This window comes from Macaca nemestrina, chromosome 10 (assembly GCF_043159975.1).
Source record: "Macaca nemestrina isolate mMacNem1 chromosome 10, mMacNem.hap1, whole genome shotgun sequence".
In the NCBI taxonomy this organism is placed as follows: Eukaryota; Metazoa; Chordata; class Mammalia; order Primates; family Cercopithecidae; genus Macaca; species Macaca nemestrina.
The window spans coordinates 12999448-13013239 of record NC_092134.1 but is presented as its reverse complement, the minus strand read 5'-3'; the positions used below and the strand labels follow the sequence as shown (position 1 = coordinate 13013239).

Below are 13792 nucleotides of genomic sequence, written 5' to 3'. Positions count from 1 at the left end.
GTGCGTGCCTGTAGTCCCAGCTACTCACGAGGCTGAGGCAGGAGGAGTGCTTGAACCCGGGAGGTGGAGGCTGCAGTGAGCCAAGATTGTGCCACTGCACTCCAGCCTGGTGACAGAGCAAGACTCCATCTCAAAAAAATAAAAATAAAAATAAAAAAGCTTATCTACTACTAGATCACAGCTCTACTCCCAGCAGAGAAATCCTGTATCTGCCTGTAATCCCAGCACTTTGGGAGGCTGAGGCGGGCAGATCACTTGACACCAGGAACCTGGAGTTCGAGACCAGCCTGGCCAATATGGTGAAATCCCATCGCTACTAAAAATACAAAAAAATTAGCCAGGCGTGGTGGTGCGCACCAGTAATCCCACCTACATAGGAGGCTGAGGCACGAGGATTGCTTGAACCTGGGAGGCAGAGGTTGCAGTAAGCTGAGATGGCACCCCTACACTCCATCCTAGATGACAGAGCAAGACTTCTCAAAAAAAAAAGAAAGAAATCCTGTACCTGAGAGGACACTCATCTTCTGGGCTATAACAGTTAGTTTTCCTTCCGAGCCTGAGAGGAGAGACAGCAAAGATTCACATTCACATATGCCACAGCTCCCAAGAGAGTGAACAATGCAGTCACGTGTGTGATGCCACAATATGGTTTGTGATTCCAGAAGTAGCCTTTGTGTTGTGAAGCTGGGTTTAAAACAACATTTACTAGCCTTTTGCTTTCTGACTCAAGAAGGAATGTTCCTACAGAAAACTTGTGAAACAGAAAAAATATAAAGAAAAACATTTAAAAGGCAATCATGTTTCCACTACTCAAAGACATTTCTTTTCTGGTGTATTTCCTTTAGTCTTTTCTGCTATGCCTATAAAAATGTGCATCTTAAAAACAAAAAACCTGCGATCACCCCATCCACACCACCCGTGCAGGGTTTTGTTCATTCACACACATTCACATTCCAGTGTGATGTCCTCCTGGCCACACAGCCTCGCCACAAGCAGACTTGGAGCATCAAGTCCCCTTCAGATCCCAGTTGAAGGAAATACCAGGGACCATGCCTCAACCACCCCCATGGCCAAGAAGGCTTGCTCACCTCCGAGGATAGCAAATAGGTGCTTGGTCACGGATTCCATGGCCGAAGAGTCACTGCATTGGCGTGCCAGGTTCCGCAGTGCCAGCACAGCTTCATCCATCAGGCGGGGACTGTTGGATTTCAGGTGACCTGGACACACAAAGCCACTGCTCAGAAGCAGCCAACAACTGAGCATCCAGACTTTCGTCTTTGTCTTTTCCATGCTGCCATCTCTTCAGTACTAGCTGTATGCTTTCATTCAAATAATCTCAAGAAAGAAACTGCCAGTGCCAATGTAGTTTAGGTTAGGGCCTTATTACTACCTTGAGCTGTCCCCTACCCCGCTACAACAATTAGGACAAGTACAACCAAAACCCAAGGTGCCACTTATGGGCTGAAGAGGGGCTGGGATACTCACCAGCCAGTCCTTTCACGATGTCCATGGCATACTGGCTGAGGTCAAGCGTCACTGATGCCAGCAGACTAGAAATAGCTGAGGGGGACAGAAAGCACTGACCATGTCAATCTCAGCAATAAATTCAACAGATAATTTTTTTCCCCTACTCCCCAGCAAATGCCACTTGGCCTGCCACTCCGGCCACACGGAACCATGCCCACCCTTCATCTCTACAGGCTACATGAGTAGTCCCAAAGCTCTGCTGAAAAGCTGTACACCTCCCCATCCCAATCAGCAAAAATTGCCTTTCCAACATCCCACCAACACATTTTACTAAGATACACAGGGACAGAGACTCAACACTCAGATCTCATGATTTCAGGGGCCACCTACATACTAAGTCCAGAATGTCTAGAGAGGAGGTTCTTAACCTGAACGGTCTCCAGAAAGTTCTTTTGGGGAGGTGGAGGGGTAAGAGGATATTTTGTTTTCTTCCACTCAACTCTGAAGGTGAACATTTGATATTTTCTGGGAATCAAAACAACGGCTAGCACCTACATAAAGCTATGAACTGATCCAGTGGGTTCTTGAACCCCTAAAATGATATGCAGTATTCTTAGTGGATATATTTTTGTGCATTCTTCTAAAAAGACAGCCCATGACTTTCCTTTCCTTCCCTTTTTTTTTTTTTGGACAGGGTCTGGCTCTGTCGCCCAGGCTGGAGTGTAATGGAGTGATCTTGCCTCACTGGAACCTCCACCTTCTGGTTTCAAGTGATTCTCCTGCCTCAGTCTCCCGAGTAGCTGGGACTACAGGCACATGCCACCATGTCTGATTTTTTTGTGTGTTTTTATTAGAGACGGGGTTTAACCAAGTTGGTCAGGCTGGTTTCAAATTCCTGACCTCAGGTAATCCACCTGCCTCAGCCTCCCAAACTGCTGGGATTACAGGCATGAGCCACCGTGCCTGGCCTTTCTTTTGTTTTTTGAGATGGGGTCTCACTATGTCACCCACGCTGGATGGAGTGCAGTGTTGCCATCTTGGCTCACTGCAACTTCCGCTTCCTGGGCTCAAGCTATCCTCCCACATCAGCCTCCCGAGTTGAGCTCCTGGGCTCAAGTGATCTGCCCACCACCACCTCCCAAAGTGCTGGGATTACAGGTGTGAGCCAATGCGTCTGGCTGACTTCCAACATAATCTCAAAAGGGTCCCCAATCTCTCTCCCAAGGTCCCAACCAGGTAAACAGTGAATACATCCCCCTTCCCTCGCCCCTACCACACACACTTCTTGTTGCCAAATATCGAGAACAGAGATATAGGCAACTCGTCTCCCTCCCACCATCCTGGTTGACAGCAACCTACTTTCAATAACATTCTCTGGACTCCTCAGTAAGGACTTCTGTATGGTGGGCAGTATCAGATCCTTAAATTCTGAGTGGGACAGGTATCGGAGCAGAGGGGCACAGCTATCCTACAAAGAAAAAGGAATAAGGCACCTAGCCCTCATGGGAATGGACCAAGAAGGAAAAAGAGTTCAGCATCCCAGAATTGAAAATGGGATCAGTTGTCCAGGTGAGTAACGGCCACCTCTCGCTCACCAACAGGTACTTCGGAGGCTTGACTTTGCTCATCAGGATGTTCTTCATGTAAAAGTCCAGTAGGGCGCTCTAGAGAACACAAAGCTCTGGTTAGATCCTGACATTCTCAAATGTCTCATCGCTGGCCTAAGGGGTCCCTCTTGCTAGAGTGCCTCCAAAAAATACAAATCAATGCCCCAAATTTCAGTGTTAAGCACAGACGTCCCACTGATCATGCAACCCCACTTAATACCCTTCCACAGCTTTCCATGGCCCTCTGGGATAAAGTCCAAAGTCCTTGGTATGGCTTATAAGGCCCTGCCCACCACTCAGCTGGCTGTGTCACTCTAACCCATTCCCACCACTCCAACTCCTCTCGCCTCCTCTCTGTTCCTGCCCACAGGCTTTCTCTGCCCAAAATGCTCTGCCTCACCTCTTGACCTTGCTAATTCCTCTTCACTCTCAAAGTTCCTTCTTTACAGAGATGTGTTCTCTGACCCACAGCCTAAATCAGGTCCTTCCGTTGTGGAGTCTCACAGCTTCTCACACTTTCCCTTTGTAGCACATACTAGTTATAATTAACTAGACTATCTGTTTAATGTCAGTTTCTCAGACTCAGTTCCATGGGGGCAGGGGTCATAGCTCCCTTACTCGCTGGTGTACCCCCAACACCGGGCACAGTGCCTAGAACATGGCAGCCACTGAACTGGGATAAGTAAGTGACTGCATGAACAAGCAAACTATCACCCAAGCCAGAAACAGAAGGGAAACTTTCCAACTCCTAAAAGTTCATGTATCATGGCAAAAGGCCAGAGTCTTACATGAGAAAATCAACAAGTTTCAGATGAGGTCAACAGCTAGGGTCACCAGGGCAAAGCAGGTTCCCATTCCTTCCCTCCAGCAAACTCCCAACATTCCCAGCGTAGCAAACCCACAGTCACTCTGCCTTGGCACTTGCCTTGTGCCGACTGACCACGTCCATCTCCTTGTGGCTCGTGCAGAACTGCACCAGCAGCCCCAGCATGCTGGCATAGTTCTGGTTGGGCTCTAGGCTGAGAATGGCTGACAAGTACTGTTCCACCAGCCCGGGGTTCTAAAGAGGAAAGTGCCAGGCAGGTGTATAAGATGGCAGTGGGGGAGTGGCATGGAAGAAGCAATGCCCGCCAGCCCCTGCAGTCCTGTCACCTCTTTCCACAGCTTCGTGAGTTTCTTCACAGCACCATCCACGGCGTGCTTGTGGGAGCCACCCAGCACCTCCAGCAAGAGCAGGCACTGCACTTCCACCTGCCAGGACCAGGAAAGACTCAGGTCAAGATGGGACACGAGATTGAGGGTCCCATGGCCCTCAAAGCCTGCAAAGACCTCCATCAGCCCCTCCAAATCCTGACTTCATCTCCACTCAGCTTCTCCCACTCAACTCCAGCCAGATCCTCCTCCCTCCACCTCACACATTTAGTTCTGTCCTTTAACGACACTGTTCCCGCTAGGGTTCATTTAATAAGTATTTGGTGATCACCTATTATGAGTCAGACAATGAAGGCACAAGGGGAGTAAGACAGATATGGTCCCTGCTTTTTTTTTTTTTAAGACAGAGTCTCGCTATGTCACCAGGGTGGAGTGCAGTGGCACAATTTCAGCTCACTGCAACCTCCACCTCCCAGGTTCAAGTGATTCTCCTGCCTCAGTCTCCCAAGTAGCTGTGACTACAGATGCGTGCCACCACGCTCAGTTAATTTTTGTATTTTTAGTAGAGACAAGGTTTCACCACGTTGGCCATGAGAGTCTCGATCTCTTGACCTCGTGATCTGCCCGCCTCGGCCTCCCAAAGTGCTGTGATTACAGGCGTGAGCCACTGTGCCCAGCCAGTTCCTGCTTTCATGTACCTTAGAATTCAGAGGAAAAGAAATGATATTAAACAAATAAATACACAAATGAATATACAATTTCAGTGAGGTTTAAGTGCCATCCAGGAAAAGAATAAGGGTCCTGTCTCATTTACTTCGTATCTGCCTTGACCTGTCCTTCATTAATTCCACAAATACTTACTGACCACTGACTACATGGCAGGCTCTATGCTGAGCACTGTGAATACAGAAGTGCAGCTTGATATGGCGATTCGAACTGCATGGAGTTCACACCGTCCAACCCAGATTGACATACATAATAGGTCCTCGACTAAAAAAATCTCAGAGGCTGCCGGACCTAGTGGCTCACACCTGTAATCCCAGCACTTTGGGAGGTCAAGGCAGGCGGATCACCTGAGGTCGGGAGTTCAATACCAGCCTGACCAACATGGAGAAACCCCGTCTCTACTAAAAACACAAAATTAGCCGGGCGTGGTGGCGCATGCCTGTAATCCCACCTACTCGGGAGGCTAAGGCAGGAGAATCGCTTGAACCCAGGAGGCGGAGGTTGCGGTCAGCTGAGATCACACCATTGCACTCCAGCCTGGGCAACAAGAGCGAAATTCCACCTCAAAAAAAAAAAAAAAAAAAAAAAGGCCAGGTGCAATGGTTCACGCCTGTAATCCCAACACTTTGGGAGGCTGTGGCAGGCGGATCACAAGGTCAAGAGATCGAGACCATCCTGGCCAACATGGTGAAACCCCATTGCTACTAAAAATACAAAAATTAGCTGGGCGTGGTGGTGGGCACCTACAGTCCCAGCTACTCAGGAGGCTGAGGCAGGAGAATGGCGTGAACCCAGGAGGTGGAGTTTGCAGTGAGCCGAGATTGCGCTACTGCACTCCAGCCTGGATGACAGAGCGAGACTCAGTCTCAAAAAAAAAAAAAAGAAAGAAAAGAAAACAGATGGCCGGCGTGGTAGCTCATGCCTGTAATCCCAGCACTTTGGGAGGCCGAGACAGGCGGATCACGAGGTCAGGAGATCGAGACCATCCTGGCTAACACGGTCTCTACTAAAAATACAAAAAATTATCCGGGCAAGGTGGCAGGCGCCTGTAGTCCCAGCTACTCGGGAGGCTGAGGCAGGAGAATGGCGTGAACCCGGGAGGCGGAGCTTGCAGGGAGCCAAGATCGCGCCACTGCACTCCAGCCTGGGCGACAGAGCAAGACTCTGTCTCAAAAAAGAAAAAGAAAACAGATACGCTTGTGAAAGCAATGCTAATAAATTCCATCTGCATATATACAAAATGGCATATGTACAAGGTTATTCATTGCAGCACTGTTAGTTAACAATAAAAAAACGGGCCGGGCGTGGTGGCTCACGCCTGTAATCCCAGCACTTTGGGAGGCCGAGGTGGGTGGATCACGAGGTCAGGAGATCAAGACCATCCTGGCTAATACGGCGAAACCCCGTCTCTACTAAATATACAAAAAATTAGCCGGACGTGGTGGCGGGCGCCTGTAGTCCCAGCTACTCGGGAGGCTGAGGCAGGAGAATGGCGTGAACCCGGGAGGCGGAGCTTGCAGTGAGCCGAGATCGTGCCACTGCACTCCAGCTTGGGCGACAGAGCGAGGCTACGTCTTAAAAAAAAAAAAAAAAATGAAACCAATGCTGATAAATTCTGTTTGCACATATACAAAATGGCATATGTACAAGGTAATTCATTGCAGCACTGTTAGTAACGATAAAAAACCATAAACAACAGAAGATTCCCTATATACAGTGTGGTATAGAAAGGATTACTGGCTGGGCATGGTGGCTCACGCCTATAAACCCAGCACTTCGGAAGACCAAAGCAGGTGGTTCCCTTGAGCCCAGGAGTTCAAGACCAACCTGGGCAACGAAAGAAAACCCCATCTCTAAAAAAACACAAAAATTAGCCAGGCATACACCAGCATGCCTGTAGCCCCAGCTACTCAGGAGGCTGCAATAGAAGGATCACTTGATCCCAGGAGGTCAAGGCTGCAGTGAGCCGAGATCATGCCACTGTGCTCCAGCCTGGGTGACAGAGCAAGATCTTTGTCTCAAAAAAAAAAAAAAAAAAAAAAAATCTGCAGAATCATGGTATGTAAAAATAATTTTTAACATTTTTTTTAAAAGTAGACTAGGCACAATGGCGTATACCTGTAATCCCTGCACTTTGGGAGGCTGAGACAGACAGATTACCTGAGGTCGGGAGTTTGAGACTAGCCTGGCCAACATGGCGAAACCCAACCTCTACTAAAAATACAAAAATTAGCCAGGTGTGGTGGCATACACATATAGTCCCAGTTATACTCAGGAGGCTGAGGGTGGAGAATTGCTTGAACCCAGGAGGCAGAGGTTGCAGTGAGCCGAGATTGCGACATTACATTCCAACCTGAGTGACAGAATCAGACTCAGTTTCTCCAAAAAACCACTCAGTGGAGATAAGCCAATGAGCTTGCCCCTCTCACAAGGAGGCTTTTGGTAACAATGACACCCATGCCCTGAAGGGGATCCAAGAGAGTCCGAGCTCACAATAATACATAATCCTTGACCCTCAAGGTTTCAGCATTCTAATCCATCATCCATCAATTATACTGATAGCCACTCTATGCTTGTCCCCAGAGCTGTGCTGGTTAAGCTACTGGGGTTGCCACCCTCTATCTAACTAGCAGGTTGCTTCATGGAGAGGTACTTGTGTTTCCTAAGGCTGGTCATCACTGGCACCTACCTGCATGAGACTCTCCAGTTTCCACAGCCATCTCAACCCTCAACTAAACCTGGCCTTATACAACAACTCTTCAAGGCGGACAGGGTGGGTAGTATTTTCTTTCCCACTTTGCAAATGAGGAAATGGGCTCAGAAGTTAAGTGACTCAGCCAAGTCTCATGGATAAGAATCAGATCCTTGCAACTGGCCGGGCGCGGTGGCTCAAGCCTGTAATCCCAGCACTTTGGGAGGCCGAGACGGGCGGATCACGAGGTCAGGAGATCGAGACCATCCTGGCTAACACAGTGAAACCCCGTCTCTACTAAAAAAATACAAAAAACTAGCTGGGCGAGGTGGCGGGCGCCTATAGTCCCAGCTACTCGGGAGGCTGAGGCAGGAGAATGGCGTAGACCCAGGAGGCGGAGCTTGCAGTGAGCTGAGATCTGGCCACTGCACTCCAGCCTGGGCGACAGAGCGAGACTCCGTCTCCAAAAAAAAAAAAAAAAAAAACAAGGCCAGGCAAAGTGGCTCACACCTGTAATCCCAACACTTTGGGAGGCCAAGGCAGGCGGATCATCTGAGGTCAGGACTTCAAGGCCAGCCTGGCCACCATGGAAAAACCCTGTCTCCACTAAAAATACAAAAAAATTAGCCAGGCAGGGTGGCAGGCTTCTGTAATCCCAGCTACTCGGGAGGCTGAGGCAGGAGAATCGCTTGAACCCAGGAGGTGGAGCTTGCAGTGAGCCAACACCACACTACTGCACTCCAGCCTGGGCAAGAGAACAAGACTCCGTCTCAAAAAAAAAAAAAAAAAAAACACTCCTCATGACCTACACTAAGCCTATCCAGGTATCCAGGCACATGTCTGCTCTGCTCACCTCCCAACCTGCTGAGCAGACATGTGGAAAGAAAAAGAAGAGAATGTGGAAGAAGCAGGTAGAGAATGGAAGGAGGGAATGTAAGAACCAAAACCAAGACAAGAAATCCATTCCATTCACCAGTTCAACACTGAAATCAAACACAGGGAATGGAATGATTAGCCAGAAAAAAACCAAGAGGATTTATACTATGATATTTTCTTTTTTTTTCTTTTTTTTTTTTTTTGAGACGGAGTCTGGCTCTGTTGCCCAGGCTGGACTGCAGTGGCCGAATCTCAGCTCACTGCAAGCTCCGCCTCCCGGGTTCACGCCATTCTCCTGCCTCAGCCTCCCGAGTAGCTGGGACTACAGGCGCCCGCCACCTCGCCCGGCTAATTTTTTTTGTATTTTAGTAGAGACAGGGTTTTACCGTGTTAGCCAGGATGGTCTCGATCTCCTGACCTTGTGATCCGCCCGTCTCGGCCTCCCAAAGTGCTGGGATTACAGGCTTGAGCCACCGCGCCCGGCCTATACTATGATATTTTCTAGTCTAGTTGCTTTTTGACTGTCTTCCCAACTCTGGCCTGTCACGGCTTCCACACATGCCATGAAATCAAGGGCCTCGTTTCTGTTGTCCATCACTGCAATTCCAGTGCCTAGCACCACGCCTGACAGAGAAGCTCCAAAATGTCTAATACACCAAGGAATGTGATTATGAAGCACTCATGGCCATCCACCAAAGCCACACGACTCGGAACAACTCAGTGTCTGGTCACCCAGCACCCAGAAAAGCACCTGGCACCAAGGAGGTGCTGAAACACGCCCTAACTCCTGGCAGAAAGCTGATCCTTGCTACTTCAGAGACGCAGGGAACCTACCAGTTTGTTCCAGATGTCTCCTTGTCGTTTGGCTCTCGACGGAAAGACAATGCGCACCAGGAGGCAGGTCCAGGTCAAGGCCAGCAAGGCGGCAGAGCCACTGCTCTTACTGCAGAGCAGAGTAGAGGGTGAGTTCAGAGCAGCAGCCTCCACCTTGAGGACAAACACTGTCCCTAAGGCCCCGCCTGGTAATGCAGGACCCTCCCTTGACCTCATGGAACAGAACTGGAACCAGTTCCCCACAAACCATCTGTGGCAATTCAGAACAAGGAGTCCAGGTTTCAGTGGCCAGACTCCCATCTCTTGGCACTGACAACTATATAAAACAAACAGACGGCTTCTACCATTAGGGGCCTGGTGGGCAACTGGTTCCCCTCAAAATGGCCTTGCTTCCACTGTTTCCCAACCCTGCTCCTCCGGAAAGTGGTTTTCTCCACTAGGCTTGCCATCCTGGCTCCTCCCTCTGGGGCACGGTCAACTGCATCAGCTTCTCCTGAGCAGGACTCTACCAATTCTCAAGGGGCCACAACTTTTACCTCTTACCTGGGAACACCTGCTTTGGAGCCTATACCACAAGACTGCAGAGAGTGTAGAAGGTTCTTAGCAGTGGCTTCTGGCTGGGCCTCAGCCAACTGCTGGATGGCTGCCTGCAAGGCCCTGCGGGAGGCTGCATCTCTAGGGGGAGAGGCAAAGGGAAAGGTGAACATGCAGACCCCAGGCAGAGGCAGGGGCAAGGCTGCTCAGGCCATGCACTGGTCTTTCTCAGGAGAAAGTGATCACACCATATTCCAGTGGATCACAGAGGAGGGATTAGGAAATAACTAGATAAACTCACCTCCTCCTAGAGTTCTAAAAGTATCTCATAAGCGCATATAAGCCATGGAGTGTGTAAGGGCAGCACCTACATTTATGGAGCAGTTATAAGGGTCTCAAAGTAGGCCAGGCGATTTAACACACATGACTAATGGCAGCATACACACACTGACCACTATGGCACAGCAGGCAACTGTTCCAAGCACCTCATGCTTACTACCAACCACCCATGAGATAGAGAATGGCATCATCCCCATTCTGCAGACAAAGAAACTGAGGCACAGAGAGGTTAAGTAACTTGCCCAGGATCTAACAGCTAGGACGTGATATAGCCCAGATTTGGCACCAGGCCGTCTGGCTCTAACCTGGGCTCTAACCACTATCCTAAATCCCCTCTCTGTTTGGCTGGGACTCACCTGTATCGATGCAGAGTCAAGCAGAACAATTTACAGAGCCCCTTCACTGCTCCCTCTGGCAGATCTGAAACCAAAGATTACACAGAGATTAGTCAATAAAAATGACTTGATAAGCTGCTGGAGTCAGGTATCCTGCCAGACACGATCTCAGCCCACTGGGCACTCCCCATATATTTAAGACTTTCCTCCCCAAGAGGAAAAAGCAACAACAAAACAGGACTCTAGGAAAATGCCTGGCACAGAAAAGCTTTGGGTAGACATTTGCTAAATGAATGAAACTAAGAAAATACAAGTGGCCTTGAAACCTCACATGCCATCAAGTGGAGGTTCAGGAGTGCTGGAATGATTCTACTTGAACTGGGTGCTGGTTATACTGGTGTTTAATATGTGATGAATCAGTGAGCTGTTTGATTAGGAGGTGTACCTTTCTTTACACACATTCTAATAAACAGTTTTAAAAACAGTACAACATTGAAGTACTATGAGGGACCAGAAGAGGGAAGAACACCTATAACTGGAGAGTTTCTGAAAGTCTGAAGGACACATAAGCTTGGTCTGACAGATTAGGAGGCTGTGGAAAAATGGAAAGAGAGGGAGATACATGTGGAGTGCAGGATTAAGAAGGCATAATACCCATTCAGAACACATAAGGAAGAAAAGAGGAGGACTAATAACACCCCAGCTCTTAGTGCTAACAAGATGCCAGATCTTGCTCTAGATAATTTATACACATTAACTCACTTAATCCATATAAGGTAGGCACTGTTATCAAGCCCCCCCACCCCCGCCGCTTTTATTTTTCAGACAGAGTATCGCTCTACCGCCCCGGCTGGAGTGCAGTGGTGCGATCTTGGCTCACTGCAACCTCGCCTCCCAGGTTCAAGCGATTCTTCTGCCTCAGCCTCCCGAGTAGCTGCGACTATAAGTGCACACCACCACACCCAGTTAATTTTTGTATTTTTAGTAGAGACGGGGTTTCACCATGTTGGCAGTGCTGGTCTCAAACTCCTGATCTCGTGATTCACCCACCTCAGCCTCCCAAAGTGCTAGTATTACAGGTGAGCCACGACGCGTGGATGAAGCCCATTTTTAAATGAAGAAACCAAGTAACGGGAAACCAAGCCAGCCAGTCAGAGTGAAATAGATACACCCTAACTCTGGAGTGAAACAGATACACTAACTCTGGGTAGAAAGAGTTCAACTCTCGGTTGAACAAGAGTGTTTAATATGGCTGGGCACAGTGGCTCACACCTGCAATCCCAGCACTTTGGGAGGCCAAGGTGGGAGGATAACTTGAGGCCAGGAGTTTGAGACCAGCCTGGCCAACACGGCGAAACCCAGTTTCTCCTAAAAATACAAAAATTACCTGGGCATGGTGGCACATGCCTGTAATCCCAGTTACTCAAGAGACTGAAGGAGAATCGCTTGAACCCAGGAGGTGGAGGCTGCAGTGAGCAGAGATGGCGCCACTGCACTCCAGGCCGGGAGACAGAGCGAGCCCCATCTCAAAAAAAAAAAAAGAGTGCTCAATAATGTTGGAAAGTTAACCTGTGACAAGTACTGCATGCCACAGTGAAGCATGCAAACAAAAGGGAGAAGCTTCTGAGGAGGAGGAAATTTAACCTGCAGTGTAAGACAGACTTATGCTGGGTGTAGGAGGAACCTGAGAGCAGGAGGTCCATACCATTCCTCACACTTCAGGCACCTGAATGATGGAAAGGAAATGAATGAGGTACAGGGACGCAGTTTCCCCAGGGCTCTGACCACTGCATTGGTCCATGTGATTTGGGGCTATTTCACTAACTGGGGAAAAGAATGACTGGGGCCAGAAACAGGCTGTGGCTAAGACAATGACAATAACAACAGCTAATGTACACTGTGAGCTTACCATAGCCAGACAATGCGTTACATTTACTCCTACCTATCAGGGAAGTACTACTGCTATCTCCACGTTTAAAGCAAAAAACCAGGCTCAGAGAGGTGAAGTAACTTGAAGCAGGTCACAGAACCTGTAACTGGCACAGCCTGTCTGAGCCCTTCATCACTGACTGCTGCACTAGAGGCCTGTGACCGGAAAGATTGGTATCACATGGCTGTCTTTTCTAACTAGGGAGCTCTGCTGGGAAAGTGACCAGAAAAACCTTTGAGGATTCCATAAAACTCATGCATTGAAGCATTAACACACAAGAGAATCTCTGAGACGCTCACAAACAGCAAGTTTACAAGCCTGGGTATCTTACTAGGCATAAGTAGGTCAGAAGCAGCAAATGAGAAGCTGGGTGAAGTGGTACAAATAGGAAGTAACGGTGGACAGAAAGGGAGGCCCAATTTATATGACCATGATTTTCTTTTTTTTTTTTTTTTTTTTTTTTTTTTTGAGACAGAGTCTTGCTCTGTCACCCAGGCTGGAGTGCAGCGGCCGGATCTCAGCTCACTGCAGCCTCCGCCTCCCGGGTTCACGCCATTCTCCTGCCTCAGCCTCCCGAGTAGCTGGGACTACAGGCGCCCGCCACCTCGCCCGGCTAGTTTTTTGTATTTTTTAGTAGAGACGGGGTTTCACCGTGTTAGCCAGGATGGTCTCGATCTCCTGACCTTGTGATCCGCCCGCCTCGGCCTCCCAAAGTGCTGGGATTACACGCTTGAGCCACCGCGCCCGGCCATGACCATGATTTTCTTTCTCTTTTTTTCGAAACACAGTTTCGCTCTTGTCGCCCAGGCTGGAGTGCAATGGCGCAATCTCAGCTCACTGCAACCTCCGCCTCCCGGGTTCAAGCAGTTCTCCTGCCTCAGCCTCCCTAAGTAACTGGGATTACAGGTGTCCACCACCACGCCCAGCTAATTTTTTTGTATTTTTAGTTGAGATGGGGTTTCACCATGTTGGCCAGGCTGGTCTTAAACTCCTGACCTCAGGTGATCCATCCTCCTTGGCCTCCTAAAGTGCTGGGATTATAGGTGTGAGCTACCGAGCCCAGCCATGGCCATGATTTTCAAACTTTAGTCAACATAGGAATCACTTAAAGGACTTGTTAAAACACAGATAACTGGGTTCTGTGCTCAACCTTTTATTTATTTATTTATTTATTTATTTATTTAGACACAGGGTCTCGCTCTGTCACCCAGGCTGGAAAGCAGTGGCACAATCATGGACCACTACAGCCTCAACCTCCCGGGCTCAAGCGATCCTCCTACCTCTCAACCTCCCAAGTAGC

General features: G+C 48.9%; 1 protein-coding gene across 2 annotated transcripts in view; it reads right to left on the bottom strand.

The window, feature by feature from the left end:
* The window catches only part of LOC105494816 (GCN1 activator of EIF2AK4), a 68648-nt gene that overhangs the window by 47293 nt on the left and 7563 nt on the right, over nucleotides 1-13792 (bottom strand). For both annotated transcript variants that reach the window (XM_011763680.2, XM_011763716.2), the window contains exons 3-12: nucleotides 10584-10647; nucleotides 9898-10029; nucleotides 9355-9463; nucleotides 4227-4325; nucleotides 4000-4134; nucleotides 3063-3131; nucleotides 2827-2935; nucleotides 1486-1560; nucleotides 1089-1217; nucleotides 506-556 (exon numbers count right to left, since the gene is read on the bottom strand). In XM_011763680.2, the coding sequence (XP_011761982.1) occupies nucleotides 506-556; nucleotides 1089-1217; nucleotides 1486-1560; nucleotides 2827-2935; nucleotides 3063-3131; nucleotides 4000-4134; nucleotides 4227-4325; nucleotides 9355-9463; nucleotides 9898-10029; nucleotides 10584-10647 (972 nt within the window). The remainder of the gene's footprint in view (nucleotides 1-505; nucleotides 557-1088; nucleotides 1218-1485; nucleotides 1561-2826; nucleotides 2936-3062; nucleotides 3132-3999; nucleotides 4135-4226; nucleotides 4326-9354; nucleotides 9464-9897; nucleotides 10030-10583; nucleotides 10648-13792) is intronic.